The 14,487-nt window shown below is 39.1% G+C and overlaps 1 protein-coding gene across 4 annotated transcripts in view; it reads right to left on the bottom strand.

Moving 5' to 3' along the window:
* Nucleotides 1–14,404, bottom strand: part of CDK19 (cyclin dependent kinase 19) — a 177,833-nt gene extending 163,429 nt beyond the window's left edge. For 2 of the 4 annotated variants that reach the window (XM_055433868.2, XM_055433867.2), the window contains exon 1: nt 14,025–14,160. Coding sequence is in view for 1 of the 4 variants with exons in the window: in XM_055433865.2 (XP_055289840.2) it covers nt 14,025–14,152 (128 nt within the window). In the remaining 3 variants the exon portion in view is untranslated. Of the gene's footprint in view, nt 1–14,024 lie in introns of all 4 variants that reach the window. The other 2 variants (XM_055433865.2, XM_088840629.1) reach the window with 2 other exon arrangements.
* Nucleotides 14,405–14,487: the final 83 nt, after the last annotated feature.

Below are 14,487 nucleotides of genomic sequence, written 5' to 3'. Positions count from 1 at the left end.
ACAATAATTGTGTTTTACCGTATGTGTACTTAAAAGTACTTTTCAAAATCTTTTTGGTTACTTGAAACCTTAAAGTTATATTGAAGTAAGTTAAATGATGGCTATTCATTGACTATCTAGATCACGCCCAAAGAAGATAAAATACTAAAACATTAATTGCTGAACACATCTTTACCTACTTTGGGCTTCCTTTTACAAAGGAACTAAAAATATTTGGATCTTCTATTAAACATATTTTGTGCCACATTGTAAAATTTGATATGAGAAATATGCTTAAGAAATTATGAAATGTATTCACAAATTTGCCAGTAAAAGTTCACAACTGTTTACTTAATTTTAACTAGAAATCTGCTTTTTAAGAATTCAAAAATCTTAATTTTTAAGAATTAAAAATATAAATAATTTAAAATGACTAGAAATAAGAGAAATATCTCTGTATGCAAGGCAAGTAGGATGTGTGTTTTGAAAAAGAAAACACGCGAGAAATGGAGATATATTTTTGTTAACAGGAAAGAAGGTAATGTTGTCCTAAAGTAAAGATGGCTATTTCAGTATGGGAAAGAGGAAAATAAGGGACAAGCTATGGAGAGGAGAGAGAGAGGGAAGTAAGGAGGGAGAGAGAGAGGGAGAACAGGAATCTTGTGTGATCAAACTGGCTAAAATCTGAACTAAAATAAGAGTTTTTAAAGTAAGTTTTAAAACCAATACTGTATTTATATAAAACTAAAACTTAATCTTCTTTCATTTGCTAAAAAGGCAGTTTTATTGTACTAAAGGTCACTCTTGATAAGCTACTATGAAGGTTTTTCCTAAGTAATCTATCTAGAAAGTAACAAATTTGTATTTTATCAAAATAATTTCCTGTGTCTCATGTTATCTTTATCACATGTCTTTGATTAATTAGCAAACCTAATTTTTCTTGATATTAAAGTTTTGCTCAGAACTATGCAGTCTTCTATATTTGCCTTTGAAAATCCTTAATTGTCACTTGCGTTAAATGGATAATTATTATTTCATAATGATCTGAATCATTTTTAGTCAAGTGTTCAAAACCTTTGATATTTTGACAAATTCCCCAAAACTGAATTCTAAATGAAGAATTTTTGACCTCCAACTAACTTTGAGATTTTCAGAGGGTCCTTGGAACATCTCAATGTATTTGTTCTCTTTCTCTATTAAAAAAAGAGATAAATGCATTAAGAGCCCTAAAACAACTTAGGCCTTTTGGCTCTATAAAAAAAAAAAGAATCGGATACATGGACTAAGATTTATATATGAAAACACCTATTACTATTATTTCGGAGAAGGCAATGGCAAGCCACTCCAGTACTCTTGCCTAGAAAATCCCATGGATGGAGGAGCCTGGTAGGCTGCAGTCCGTGGGGTCACTAAGGGTCGGACACGACTAAGCAACTTCACTTTCACACATTGGAGAAGGAAATGGCAACCCACTCCAGTGTTCTTGCCTGGAGAATCCCAGGGATGGGGGAGCCTGGTGGGCTGCCATCTATGGGGTCGCACAGAGTCGGACATGACTGAAGTGACTTAACAGCAGCAGCATTACTATTATTTATATTATCAAAATACTGGAAAGAATTTAAATGTTCAATAATTAGAAAGCACTAACTAAAGTATTATATAGCCACATGATAGACGAACACATCCACCCAAAATCAAGTCTTTGAAGGAAATTTGATATGTATAAACATTAATCATACCTTCTTAAGGCAGAGGATCCCAACCTCATTCATAGTGCTCTAGGTATCTTAGTAATTTGTTCATGGCACCGCCAGGTCCAAAGAGATACCTACCTAACAATTTCGGTATGAAGGTTTCTCAAAAAATTAAAAACAGGGTTTCCCTGGTGGTTCAGTGGTCAAGAATCTACCTGCCAATACAAGAGACATGGGTTCAATCCCTGACCCAGGAAGATCCCCTACGTGCCCTGGAGCAACTAAGCCCATGTGCCACAGCTATTAAGCCTGTGCTCCACAGCCCGGCACCCACAACTACTGAAGCCCACACGCCCTAGAGCCCACGCTCTGCAACAGAAGCCACCACAATGAATAGCCCATCACCACAACTAGAGAGTAACCCCTACAAGCCAGAACTAGAGACAACCACACATGACAACAAAGACTCAGCAGAGCCAAAAATAAATAAAATTTTAATTAAAAACAGAACTACCAGATTATCCAACAATCCCACTTCTAGGTATATATCCACAGGAAACAAAATCACTATCTCAAAGAGATATCCTGTATCGCCATGTTCACTGCACTGTTATTGTTGTAAAACAACCAACTCATGGAAACAACCAAAGTTTCCATTGGCTGACAGATGGATAAAGAAAATATGGTGTAACACATACAATGTAATATTACTCAGCTATAAAAAACAATGAAATAATGCCACTTGAAGCAACATGGATGGACCTAGCGATTATCATACTAAGTGAAGTCAGACAGAGAAAGACAAATATCATATCATACCACTCAAATATAGAATCTAATTTTTAAAAAGATGCAAATGAACTTATTTACTAAACAGAAGCAGACTTACAGATACTGAAAACAAACTTATGGTTACCAAAGGGGAAACGTGATGGGGAGGGATAGATAAATCAGGAGCTTGGGATGAACACATACATACTACTATGCATGCATGCATGCTAAGTCACTTCAGTCATGTCTGTTTGCGACCCCATGGACTGGAGCCTACCCGGCACCTCTGTCCATGGGATTCTCCAGGCAAAAATACTGGAGTGGGTTGCCATTTCCTTCTCCAACATACTACTATATATAAGACAACCAACAAGGACCTACTGTACAGTACAGGGAACTTTACCCAATATCCTGTGATAATCTATAAGAGAAAATAATTTTAAAAATGAATATATGTATAAATGAGGGGCTCTGCTATGGCTTAGTGGGTAAAGAATCCATCTGCAATGCAGGAGACACAGAAAATGCAGGTTCAATCCCTGGCTAGGGAAGATCCCCTGGAGGAAGACATGGCAACCCACTCCAGTATTCTTGCCTGAAAAATCCCACGGACAGAGGAGCCTGGTGGGCTACAGTCCATGGTATTGCAAAGAGTTGGACATGACTGAGTGACTAAGCACATATGTATAACTGAATCACTTGGCTGTATATCTATATTACCTGTACACCTGGTTGGGGAAGATTCCACGTGCATGGGGCAGCTAAGCCCATACTGTAGCTACCAAGCCTGTGCTCTAGAGCCTGTGAGCCACAACTACTGACCCATGCATCTAGAGCCTGAGTTCTGCAGCAAGAGAAGCCCATGCACCACAACTCCAGAGCAGGCCCAGCATGTTGCAACTAGAGAAAAGCTCGCACAGCATCGAAAACCCAGTGCAGCCAAAAATAAACAAACAAATAAATGAAAATATAGTTAATTTACAATGTTTCAGGTGAACAGCAAAGTGATTTTGGTTATATTTTTTCTTATTTGGATTCCTTTCCATTATAGGTTATTATCAGATTCTCAATATGATTCCCTGTTCTATACAGTAGGTATCTGTCAGTTATCTATTTTATATATATAGTAGCATGTATATATTAATACCAAAATTCTAATGTATCCCCCCTCAACTTTTCTTTAATGAACACATATGGGGTTTCTGTTAACACATTGACTTTTATAAGAAAATAAAACCTGCTTTGTTTATGAAAGATACTTGCCTTTTTCCAATAATAAAAGTTGCATACACTCTATTTCTTGAATGTTTTATTTTTTAGAATAGATAGTATATACATACTAAAATAAACACATGTAGATATTTTTCAAATAATGTAAGAGTATGTGTGTGTATCGCTTTTCATCCTGTTCGTGACACCAACTGCCTTGCTGTGTCTCACTGGGCACACTGTTCGCTGAACCCAGGGTAAGCAAGGCTCGAGCTAAGAGGCTGGAAGAAGACTCGATGAGCTGTAGGAACTGCAGACTTTTTTCTCTTCTGGCAGATGCAGCAACCGTAGCATAACCTAACAGACACAACCTCTCTCCTGGCTGACACAGCGGCCATAGCACTAGACACGCTATATTCTCTCTTCTCATGGCTGACCCAACAGACACAACTGTGACACAGCAGTAATGCCTCCGCTTTCTAGGTGGAGTTCATGTATGTATACAGCACAAAGTAGCCTGTGACCAAGCAAGAACCTCAGGACACGCATGCACAGTGCTGTAAAGGATCTCAGCTGCTACGCAGTCATCTCCAAAACGGGGGCAGGGGCAAGAGGCTGTGGGGCAAGAGAGCCTGACCACACCAGCGTGGCTAAGTTGCTCTCTCCCCACAGTGTGCTAAGTTGCTTCAGTCGTGTCCGACTCCTTGTGACCCCACTGACCGTAGCTCACCAGACTCCTCTGTCCATGGGATTCTCCAGGCAAGAATACTGGGGTGGGTTGCCATGCCTTCCAACAGGGAATCTTCCCGACCCAGGGACTGAACCCTCATCTCTCACATCTCTTTCCAAATGTCTTCCTCTCAATCCAAATTTCATTCCCACAATCAACTATCAGTAAATTATTGTGAATACATCCAGTTTCAGTCTTTGTAGTCAGAGATTACATCTCATTTACTCTAGTATCCTCATTACCAATGGCATCATACTTGGCTCATGGAAAGGAATCAAACCATAAACAGTAAAGGATGGATAAATGAATGGAAAGCCAGAAAAGTGGAAAACAGGTGAAAAGAGATAATGGACAGATGGCTAAAAGACAGGTAGATGAAGACTGGACAGATGGAAACTTGGAGAGAGAATAGACTGATGGATGAACACATGCAGAGATGAATGTTATTGAGAAATTACTACTACATGACTTCAAAGTGTTCCTGTTGGGAATTATTTGGCTGTTCAGTGGTTAGGACTCCACGCTTTCTCTGTTGAGGACCCAGGTTTAAGCCCTGGTCAGGGAACTAAGATTCCACAAGCCATGTGGCGAGGCCAAAAAAAAAAAGTGTCAGCCTTTGCTAACTGACCTTTCCACTGGTCCCTCTCCCTCTTCAGAGATCCCTGCTGAGCACGCACACACACCTGTGCCCCACAACAGAAACCCACAATGAAGAGCGCGCAGTGCAACTGAGCGCAGCCGCCCCTCGCCACAACCAGAGAAAGCCCACCCAGTGACCAAGACCCAGGGCTGCCAACAAATACATAAAAAATTTAAAAAGAAGAGCAACCCAACTGAGGACCAAATTGGTAATCTAGAAGAATAAATAAAGGAAATCTTCTCAAATGTCTTATACAGAGAAGGAGCTGAAAATTTTGCGAATGAATTTAAGAGATAGGAAAGATAAAGCATAAAAGGTCAACATTTCTTAATAAACATATCTGAAGAAAAGAACAAAAGAGGAAACAGAAGAAGAACTTAATAACAGGAAATAAAAATTGCCCTAAACCTAAGAAAAGAAAGGCCCACTTAAAAGATCCTTAAGAAACTAGCAGGTTTGGAAAATGGCAATGAAGGAGTGAAGGTAGCAAGATGCAACTAAAGCCACTGTATACCACTTTTTAACTTTCGAAGTTCAACTATGCTCACAGATCATCTAATCAAAAAATAATCTGTAAAAGACACAAGAAACAAAGCTACATAAATGGAAAGAAAAAAAAAAGACCTACACAGTCTAGACAGACTCTGGTGAAATTTTAGAATTCATGGATAAGTGAAAACCCCTAAGAAAGGAGAAAACCAAGTTTCTAATAAAGAAACTTCCCATGAGCAACAAGAAATGCCAAAAGCCATGAAGCTTAGTTTTGGGTTCCGAGAAAAAGAAATTTTCTTAATATAGAATTCTATATTCAGCCCAACAATCAATAAACTATGAGGACAAAAAGGATATGCAAGAACTCAAAAATCTACACATCCTATATGAAAAAGCTAATTAAAAAGTTATCTTCAGCTAACCAACAACAACAAAAGACAATCCAAGAAAAACCAACCATGGGATATAAAGAAAAACTGCTAGCTGAGTACGACTCAAAAGACTTGAAGAAAGGGCAAAATAAAAAGATCACCTGGGCATTGATACTTGGAAGATTGTTGCAAGCAGCACTTATTTGGTACACAAGTCTACATTTTCCTCTCTATGGGTCTCAGCATGCTAATTAATTCAGCAAGAAATTCCATAATCATAATTTTTTAAAGCTGTTGAGTGGTTTCCAGTATTCACTTTTAAAAATCAACCCATAGACAAAAAGCAGTGGATCAACTAGGAAGCTATAAAAATTATACTTTAAAAATCCAGGAGTCTGAGAAAAAGAGCAGGAAAAAATTTTGTTAACTTTCCTTAACATTCACATCAGGAAGATCACAGACAACACGTAAGTTGACAAATTAAAAAACAGACATCTAAGTTTACACTTTAAAGTCATAAAAGAACTCACAAAAATCTTTAAACAACAAAGGTAATAAACTTGAAGCCTGAGATGGAAAAAGACGAAAGAGGAGGTAGTGAAATCTCACAAAATTGCTCAGATTTTCTAGGAAAGTCAACAGAAACTGCCTAAAGTTGATAAATCAAGGCAGAATTATACGTATGTTACTTAGAGTTATAATGGTAAGCATCAGCAAAACTTAAAACAGAAACAGTTAACATAGGTTATCTCTGAGAAGTCAAGGGGTTTGGGAGTAGACAGAAAGAAGGAAGGCTTTTAGTCTTCATTTTACATACCAATAAATTGTTGGGAGTTTTTTTTCACTCATCTGCAACTATTACTTGATAAATTTTAATAGCACAAAAAAATTTTCTACTTTGATACAAACATACTATAAAGATGAAAAGACTGCTGAGAAATTACTTAATAGAACTCTGGTTTTCTAAGTTACACAAGCTCAAATTACATATAAATATTCAGAAGAAAAGAAAGTCAAAGTTTTTAATTTGCACCATAATCCAAAACAATAGGACTCGCTCAGTGTCAAAGACACTCTAAAAATGCAAAAAAGGGAAAGGGGAAAAGGAAACTAACTTTTGTAAAAAGCAACACAGTTAGTTCCTCAAACTGCTTAAGTTTTTCACCAAGTGAATTTATTTAACAATCATAACAAAAAATAACTTTTCTACAGAAAGATACAACTAACTCCTCTATGAGGAAAGTTTTACCTTATTTTTCCAGCAGCCACAGACTTACCTTTCTGTCCAAATGTAAATATCTATAATAGCTGTACAATAGTTTGACATGACAGGACTTTGGTCTGTGGTCACAGAACAAAACAAAATTAGCTGGCCTACACGGTAATTAAATCCATATCCTAATCATATTCATATTAGTAACTGAGGTCTACCACAAAGTCTCACTGAAATAATCTCTTTAAATAGAAAATACAGAAGTTTCAAACCTCTACAAGGAAGGTATATTTTTCCTTCAGAAAGACTTATTCTATTAGAAATTAAAGATATTTTATAGAGACATAAATTGTTTGAAAACTTCACAGGTTTTCTTCTCTTTGATCCATTACCCACTTCTGTATAAGAACTAAACCCTCAATAAAAAACTATTGCTCCACACTTGTATCTTGAATTACATCCTGTCCTCTCTCTGGAGACTCTCTTTTATCCTGCACAATGCATGCTCAAAATGGCTATTACAGGAAGTGTTGGGCTATCTGCTATTTATAAACGGACAAAAATCTTTAAATAGTTCTCTCAGCTACCTCTTTATAGTTCTAGACCTTAAAAACTACCTGTTTTTAAAGAAATACTCATGTTGGTAATTCAAAATGTTAAAATGCTCTTTGAAAAAAGCAAAGAGTGTGTACCTTTATTTTGGAATCCAAAGCTGCATGAAACTATATAGTCACAGTATCACAAGTTAAGAACAAGTGGATCTTTAAAAACACATTAGTCAAATACTTAGACGTTTACCACCAAGAAAATTCCAAATTGTAATATATTCCCTTCAAGCTTTCTATATTGATGTCCAACTTTCACTACACTACTTGAGAATTCTGAAAAAAACAAATATGTAATTTAACATCATCTATTAATTTTTGATCCAGCACATCCAGTTCAAAATATAGTACACAAAAGTAAAAATTCTTAATTCATCCATACTGACATCCACTGAACCACCTGGAAATCCCACTTAAAGCACACTACTACTTATTAAGCACACATACACCCAAGAAAATTCCTCTAAAAAGGAAAACCAAGAATGGCTGTCTCGAGAAAGGGAAAAGGGTGACTGGGAAAAGGAAAACTTACAATAATACATTGTGCAAACTTTTTTTTTTTTTGGTTTGGAACAAACTCATCGAATGTACACAAATTACAGTGATTTGGTAAAACATAAAGGGTGGCAACCAGATTGCATAATCTTTTTTATGCATGTGCATTTACTACTAAATACATATAATTTTTTTAATGAGATACTTTTTTTTTTTTAAAGTAATCAACTATCCTTGATTCCACTCAAAAGTTGAAAGCTTTTCAGTTCAAGTACTTGTTTGCTTTATCAAATTATTTCAGCCTCAAATTTTCTTCTATTATCTTGAAAGAAAAGACCCAAACCTTCTGATTTCATTTGTTCACACTGTCACTCATTTTCATAGAAAGGTCACTTCATGGATTTAAGAACTGTTGCTAAGCTACCTGCTCAAAAAACAAACCTCAATCCTGCTAAGTCCAATATCATTGCTACTGGCCAGTTTCTTGGTCACATTAACCACCTTTCTTGAGCCACATGTGGCTAGCAGCTGCCTTACTGGACAGAACAGATGCATTCTCATCACTGCAGAAAATCCTATTGGACATCACTGTTCTAGATTAAGGGTTACCAAATTATAGCCTGTGGGCCAAATACAGTCCACTACCTGGGTTTTTTCCTACTGGAACACAGCCATTTTAATTTGTGTTCATTTATACACTGTCTGTGGATACTTTGGCACTACAATGGCAGATTCAAGTAATTTTGACATAGATGGTCTGGTCCACAAAACCTAAAATATTTAGTTTCTGCCTCTTTAGAGGAAAAGTTTGTCAACCACTGCTCCACACAATCAAATTTCATTGAAAAGAATATTCCCTCTGGGCCTCAAAAACAAAGTTTTGAAGGCCTGAAGTGCACAAATGAAGAACCAATTAAACAAGCTCATGGTCACCTGATTTGCTAAGTGCTAAAGGTACTTAATTTTTTAACATGAATCCATATCAAAAAATTTCCTAAAATGTTTGAATACTGACATTTTCTAAGCTTCTCTATAAAATCGATAGTAAAAACACAGATTACTACAGTTAGCAATTTTAGAAGAGGTGGCCTAAGAGGGGGAAAAAATGCTTAATAATTCAAAAATTACCCACATTACTTATCAATCTATTAAAAGAAATGTGTGGACTATCTTGAAAAACAGCATATAATTTGAGAAAAAAATTACACTAGACCTAGTTGTTAATGCTATAGAAACATTTATATTGACCTGCTTATCTCATGTAATATCACTATATTTCAGGCTTTCAAAACAAATACTGAAAACATATGTTAAGTATGTTTATCTGAAAAGAAAAAACATATATTCTTTCCAATTTAGGGCATTTTTTAAATTTTGATGCAATTTTTGAGCATTCTTACATGCTCAACCGTATACGAGGTAGAGACAGGAGGATGACAATGACCCATTTGTAGCTAACAGTTTACAGAGCAGATTACTATCACAGTGATACTATATACACAAGAACAAGAGGGGCAGAAACACAGATGAGTGCGCTGGGTGACTAAGGAAGACTTCTAAAGAAAAGCGATTTGAACTGGGTATTGAACTGTGAGCAGTTCCCAGGTTTGTGGGAGGGGGAAAGTGAAGAGAGAAATCACAGAGCAACACCATTCTGGTTTAAGTATAGAAAAAACAAAATGAGACATGAAAAGGACTTAGCAAATCCTAGAAAAATATGAGCAGTTGAATGCTACAGAAGCATATGGCTTGAACACACTGAAAAAGGAGGGAGGTGGTGGCAGGCATAAAGGCTGTAAAGACTAAAGACTCTAGGATCCAAATGCAAACGGTTTTTACATGCCAAACTAGGGAATTAAGATCTGATGGAATCGGATGAGCCACAGAGAATGTACAGTTTTCCAAGAGATACGACATGATTGATTTTATTTTGTAGGAAAGTAACACTGGCAGCAACTTGGATCTAGGACTACGGTAAGAAAAGACTAATGGCAGAGACCAATTCGGCTATCGTGCAAATCAGAGATGATGGTCAAAGGTAATGATAGTGAAGATGAAGAGAAACCAGATTAAGAGAAGCAACTACATGAGGCAGAATCTACTGGCCTGAACTTCTACTTTTTTAAAATGCCCCCCAAATGGGACACTTTCCCTTTTCCATATTTTTTGATATAGATGTAGTATCCTTTGCATGGAAAGTTTACACAATAAGATAGTCAAAACTGGAAGCAATATGGTCTTCTTCGCTTTTTCTCCCAAGGTATTAGGAGGGAAAACACATTAGAAAATGTAGGAACTCAGATTCAAGAAACCGGGATTATAGGCTTGTCTTTGCCAAAACTATGAGAATGACAATCTTTTAAAACTTTGGTTTTCTCATTTGTAAAAAGAAATTAGACTGGATGACCTAAAACCTTTGAAAGCTCTAAAATATTGTGATCGTTAATAATATATCTTAAATCTTTGGAAGGTCTCCAAAAACGCAAATAGTATCACCTATATTAACTAAGAACCAATGTGAAAAACCCACCAAAAACAGGCAGACACTATTGTACCTATCATTTACCTAAATGTATCTACATGTACTGATTACATTTATTGTGAAGGATTTCATGACAGACATTAAGACATGTAGTTACCAACTACTTCTCATCTGAAACCCTTAGGCAAAACTGAAACTCTGTAAGATGGCTCTGTCAGCCATTTCACTTTCAATTACTGTATTTCAAAAGATCCCCAAAAAGGAGCATTCTTTTATTGGAGTGGTTTCAAAAAGCTAAATGAATGTCTGCAAAGTTGAATGGTATTATTGTTGGGTATAACAGTTTTCAGACATAACGCTAGTATGGAATCATACTTGCCTGAATCTCTTACAAAAGAACATTTTTAACAATATTCCTTTATCAAAGAAAACAAGAAGTGTTTCAAACTTGATAAATATGGTCTTGAGATTTATAACCATACTGTTAAGTGACTTTTTCTTAATGTTGAAAGAAGAACTGTACTACAAATTCTTCCTCATAAAGTCTAGAAATATTCCAGTTTCCCTTCAAGAATAACTTTTATGACTGATTTAAAAAAAAAAGTTGAGTCAAAAGAAATCCTCTTCCTTCAGAACAAAAAGATGAAACAAATCTCATTTTTATTAAAGGTGAAAAACCCAGTTGTAAATCTTGCATCTCCATTCTGTTACAAATTTATGTAGCATAATTAACAGGGCCTAAGTTAAAGTCATGTTTCAAAGGAAATAACATTCTATGGTTTTGTAAACTCTACTATTAAACTATAAGCAGAAGCTTTTCTAATGAAGCTATATGTTACCTTACTTCTTCCAGTGTTTCTTCTAGAGACCTGAACAACTTTTTGCCTATATGCTACATTATATACACCAGAATAGTTCCTTTAAGGTACTTATGTGATTTCTCTCTTGCTCCCTAAAATAGCATTATACTTCTGAGTTAACCAAAATAAATTCTGGAAAGAGCTACACTGTAATTTACCATGATCAGAGTGTAAAATCCTTTAGGATGCAAATCTGTATCAGTTTAGAATCATCACTAAAAACTTTCTGTTCTTTCAAATCAGCTGGTATCAATGAACACAAAACTAATTTTGCTTCCAAGGCACAGGAGATGTGGGTGTTCACCACAGCCTCAAATCTCAACTAGACTTTCTGTCTAAGAAAAAAGTCTTTATATTGATTTTTCTTATATGTAATTTAGTTATTTAAACTAATGCTTTCAGATCCTAAAAGTTTTTTTTTTTAAGTATAATATTTTGAAGATACACAAACTGATCTTACTCTACCAAAGAGGCTTTATTAATTCTCAATTTCACTCAAGCGGAAGTGCATTCAAATCAAAAATTTTATTAGAGGGGGAAAATATTCAAAAAGAATAGAAGCATGAATTAAATAACCTATTCGGTGTTGTAGCCTGTGCTATTCAAATACAATTCAGAAGCAGAATTTTTAACTTTTTTCAAAAGTTGCCTGCTTAAAAATTTTTTTAATCTTTTTTAACAACAAAACTAAAATACATTTTAAAAACTCCAGTTCAAATATATTACGAAGTTAGCATGAGGAATATGAAAAACACCACCTCTGATTTGTTTTGTAACACTAACGTCCAAACAGAAAAACTAGATGTTCTTTCCCCAAATATATCTGGTAAGACTCCCACAGGAACACCAGTATAACAAGCAGCATAAATATTCCAAAAAACAAAACAGAATTATAGTACTTCACACTCCAAGATATTTATTCAAGGACACCTGGTAATTAAAGGAATTATGAGAAAAGTTTACAAACAACTAAATACTCTGGGGCCCATTCAGCTATAACAAGAGAAAAAAATTATTTGCACTTTACACTTGCAGAGTACCTTGTAGTTTTCACCACCCTTCATGATAAAACAGTTTATATAAAGTTGTGCTTGCTCCTTCCCTGTATGAAATCAGCAAGCAAGCAAGCGCGCACACACACCCCCACACACTACCACTACTTTGATCCTAGAGTCCATCAATCAGCCACGTCAATTACAAAAGCGTGCGCAGAACGATAAGCAGCACTTCAGATCTTTCCATCGTCGTTACGGCTGATAATCAGTTCATTCAGAAATGTTTCGCTACGAACCTAAAAACTCTCTTCCACATAGTTTGATCGTCTTTAAAGTTTACGCGGGATAAGCAGATGTTCCTGGGCTCCCTAACTCTGGGGAAGGGGAAACCCTGCCAGGATGGGCCCTCAGGTGACGACTGACTTAAACCCACCCTTCTCAGGTAGGGAACTGGTTCCACCTGTCCTGGAGTACGAGCCTCGTGCCCTCCAGGACGAAGGACAGGCGTTTTTCAACACAACGTCCAGCTCTTCTTCTCCTAAGAGAACAATCAGTAAGAGCTTACTAAGGGGGTCCCTAAAATTATCTCTCACCGCCCAGGAAAACAAAGATTCAGGCCCAGTACTGTGTCACTCGAATTCCGTTCTGGATAATCTAGGTGCCCGATAAACCTCAGCACGCAGTCGTCTGGCAGAGGATGGAGTGGAGGACCTGAGAATACCCAAGGTGCAGCGAAATGAGGTACAAGAACGAACTCGGAAGTTCTGCCAGCAAAACGCGGTTCGTCTCTCAGAAGGTCCTACATTCGAGGGGAAGGTGCAGAACTGGAAATTGAGAATGGGAGAAAGAGAACTCGCAGCCTGACGAAGCGGCGTGAAGAAGTGGCCGCCCGGCACACGACAGGGACAGAAGGGACCGCGCCGAGGGACCACCGGGCTGGCCGGCCCCTAGGGCCAAGGTGCCGAACGGCTCACACCGGTGAGGCTGGCGAGGACCCAGGCGCTCTGGGCCGCCCGACAGGCTCCTCCGCGAGGTTTCAAACCGCCGCCCCCGGGAGGCGCTCAGCCGATTGGAAGTTCCACCACGACCGTCACCAGCAGCCCAGGGCCGGAGCGGCAACTCCTCGGCGGAGCTCTCCCAGCCCTCCGCGTCTCCCCTGGAGACCAGACACCCCCCCCCCCCAAACTCCACCTCCAACCGAGGTCCCAACTCGAGTCCCGCCGCCAGCTCCTGGCACGCGGAGAGCGCCCTTCGGGACCAGACCTACGCCCCCCAGCCAGGCTGCGCCGCGGGAGTTCGACGGGCGCGACGCTGGGGTCTGGCAGAACCCGCGCCCCTGAGAGGCTGCCCTGGGACGCAGCCCAGAGACCACCTCCGCCTCGCCCCCAGCCCGGGCACGGCCCGACTGGGCTTCGACCCACCCACCCCGCGAGGTCGCGGGCTGGGCGAGGACCCGAGCAAGCCTTCTCCCCCCGCCCCTGCTCTTACCCATCTTTCCGCCTCGCCTTGTAGACGTGCCCGTAGGTGCCGCGTCCCACTTTGCACCCTTCGTACTCAAACAAATCCTCCACCCGCTCCCGCTCCGCCGCCAGCTTCGCCTTGAAATCATAATCCATTGTCTGCTTTCCCCATAGAGGCACCGGGACGCGGGGGCCGCCGCCGCTCAGTCCCTCCTCCTCCTCCTCCTCCTCCTCCTCCCCCCGCGACCGCCGCTCCACTTCTCCAACAGCCACCGCTCGGGCGCGCGCGCGCGCGCCGCCCGCCGCCCCGCGATTCGCCTTCAGCAAGGGACTTCTCGGCGGCCGCTGCAGCCACCTCCTCCACCTCCTCCTCCTCCGCGGCGGCGGCGGCGGCAGGTCCCGCAGGCAGCCCCAGTCCCGCCTCCCCCCTTCATTTCCTTGTTTTGGAACCTGGTGGGCCGCGCCGCGGCTTCCTCGAGCTCATTAACGAA

This window comes from Moschus berezovskii, chromosome 10, assembly GCF_049115385.1.
Source record: "Moschus berezovskii isolate FMDL1 chromosome 10, NW_MosBer_1.0, whole genome shotgun sequence".
NCBI classification, from domain to species: Eukaryota; Metazoa; Chordata; class Mammalia; order Artiodactyla; family Moschidae; genus Moschus; species Moschus berezovskii.
The sequence above is the reverse complement of the archived record's forward strand: the minus strand, read 5'-3'. Positions and strand labels throughout refer to the sequence as shown.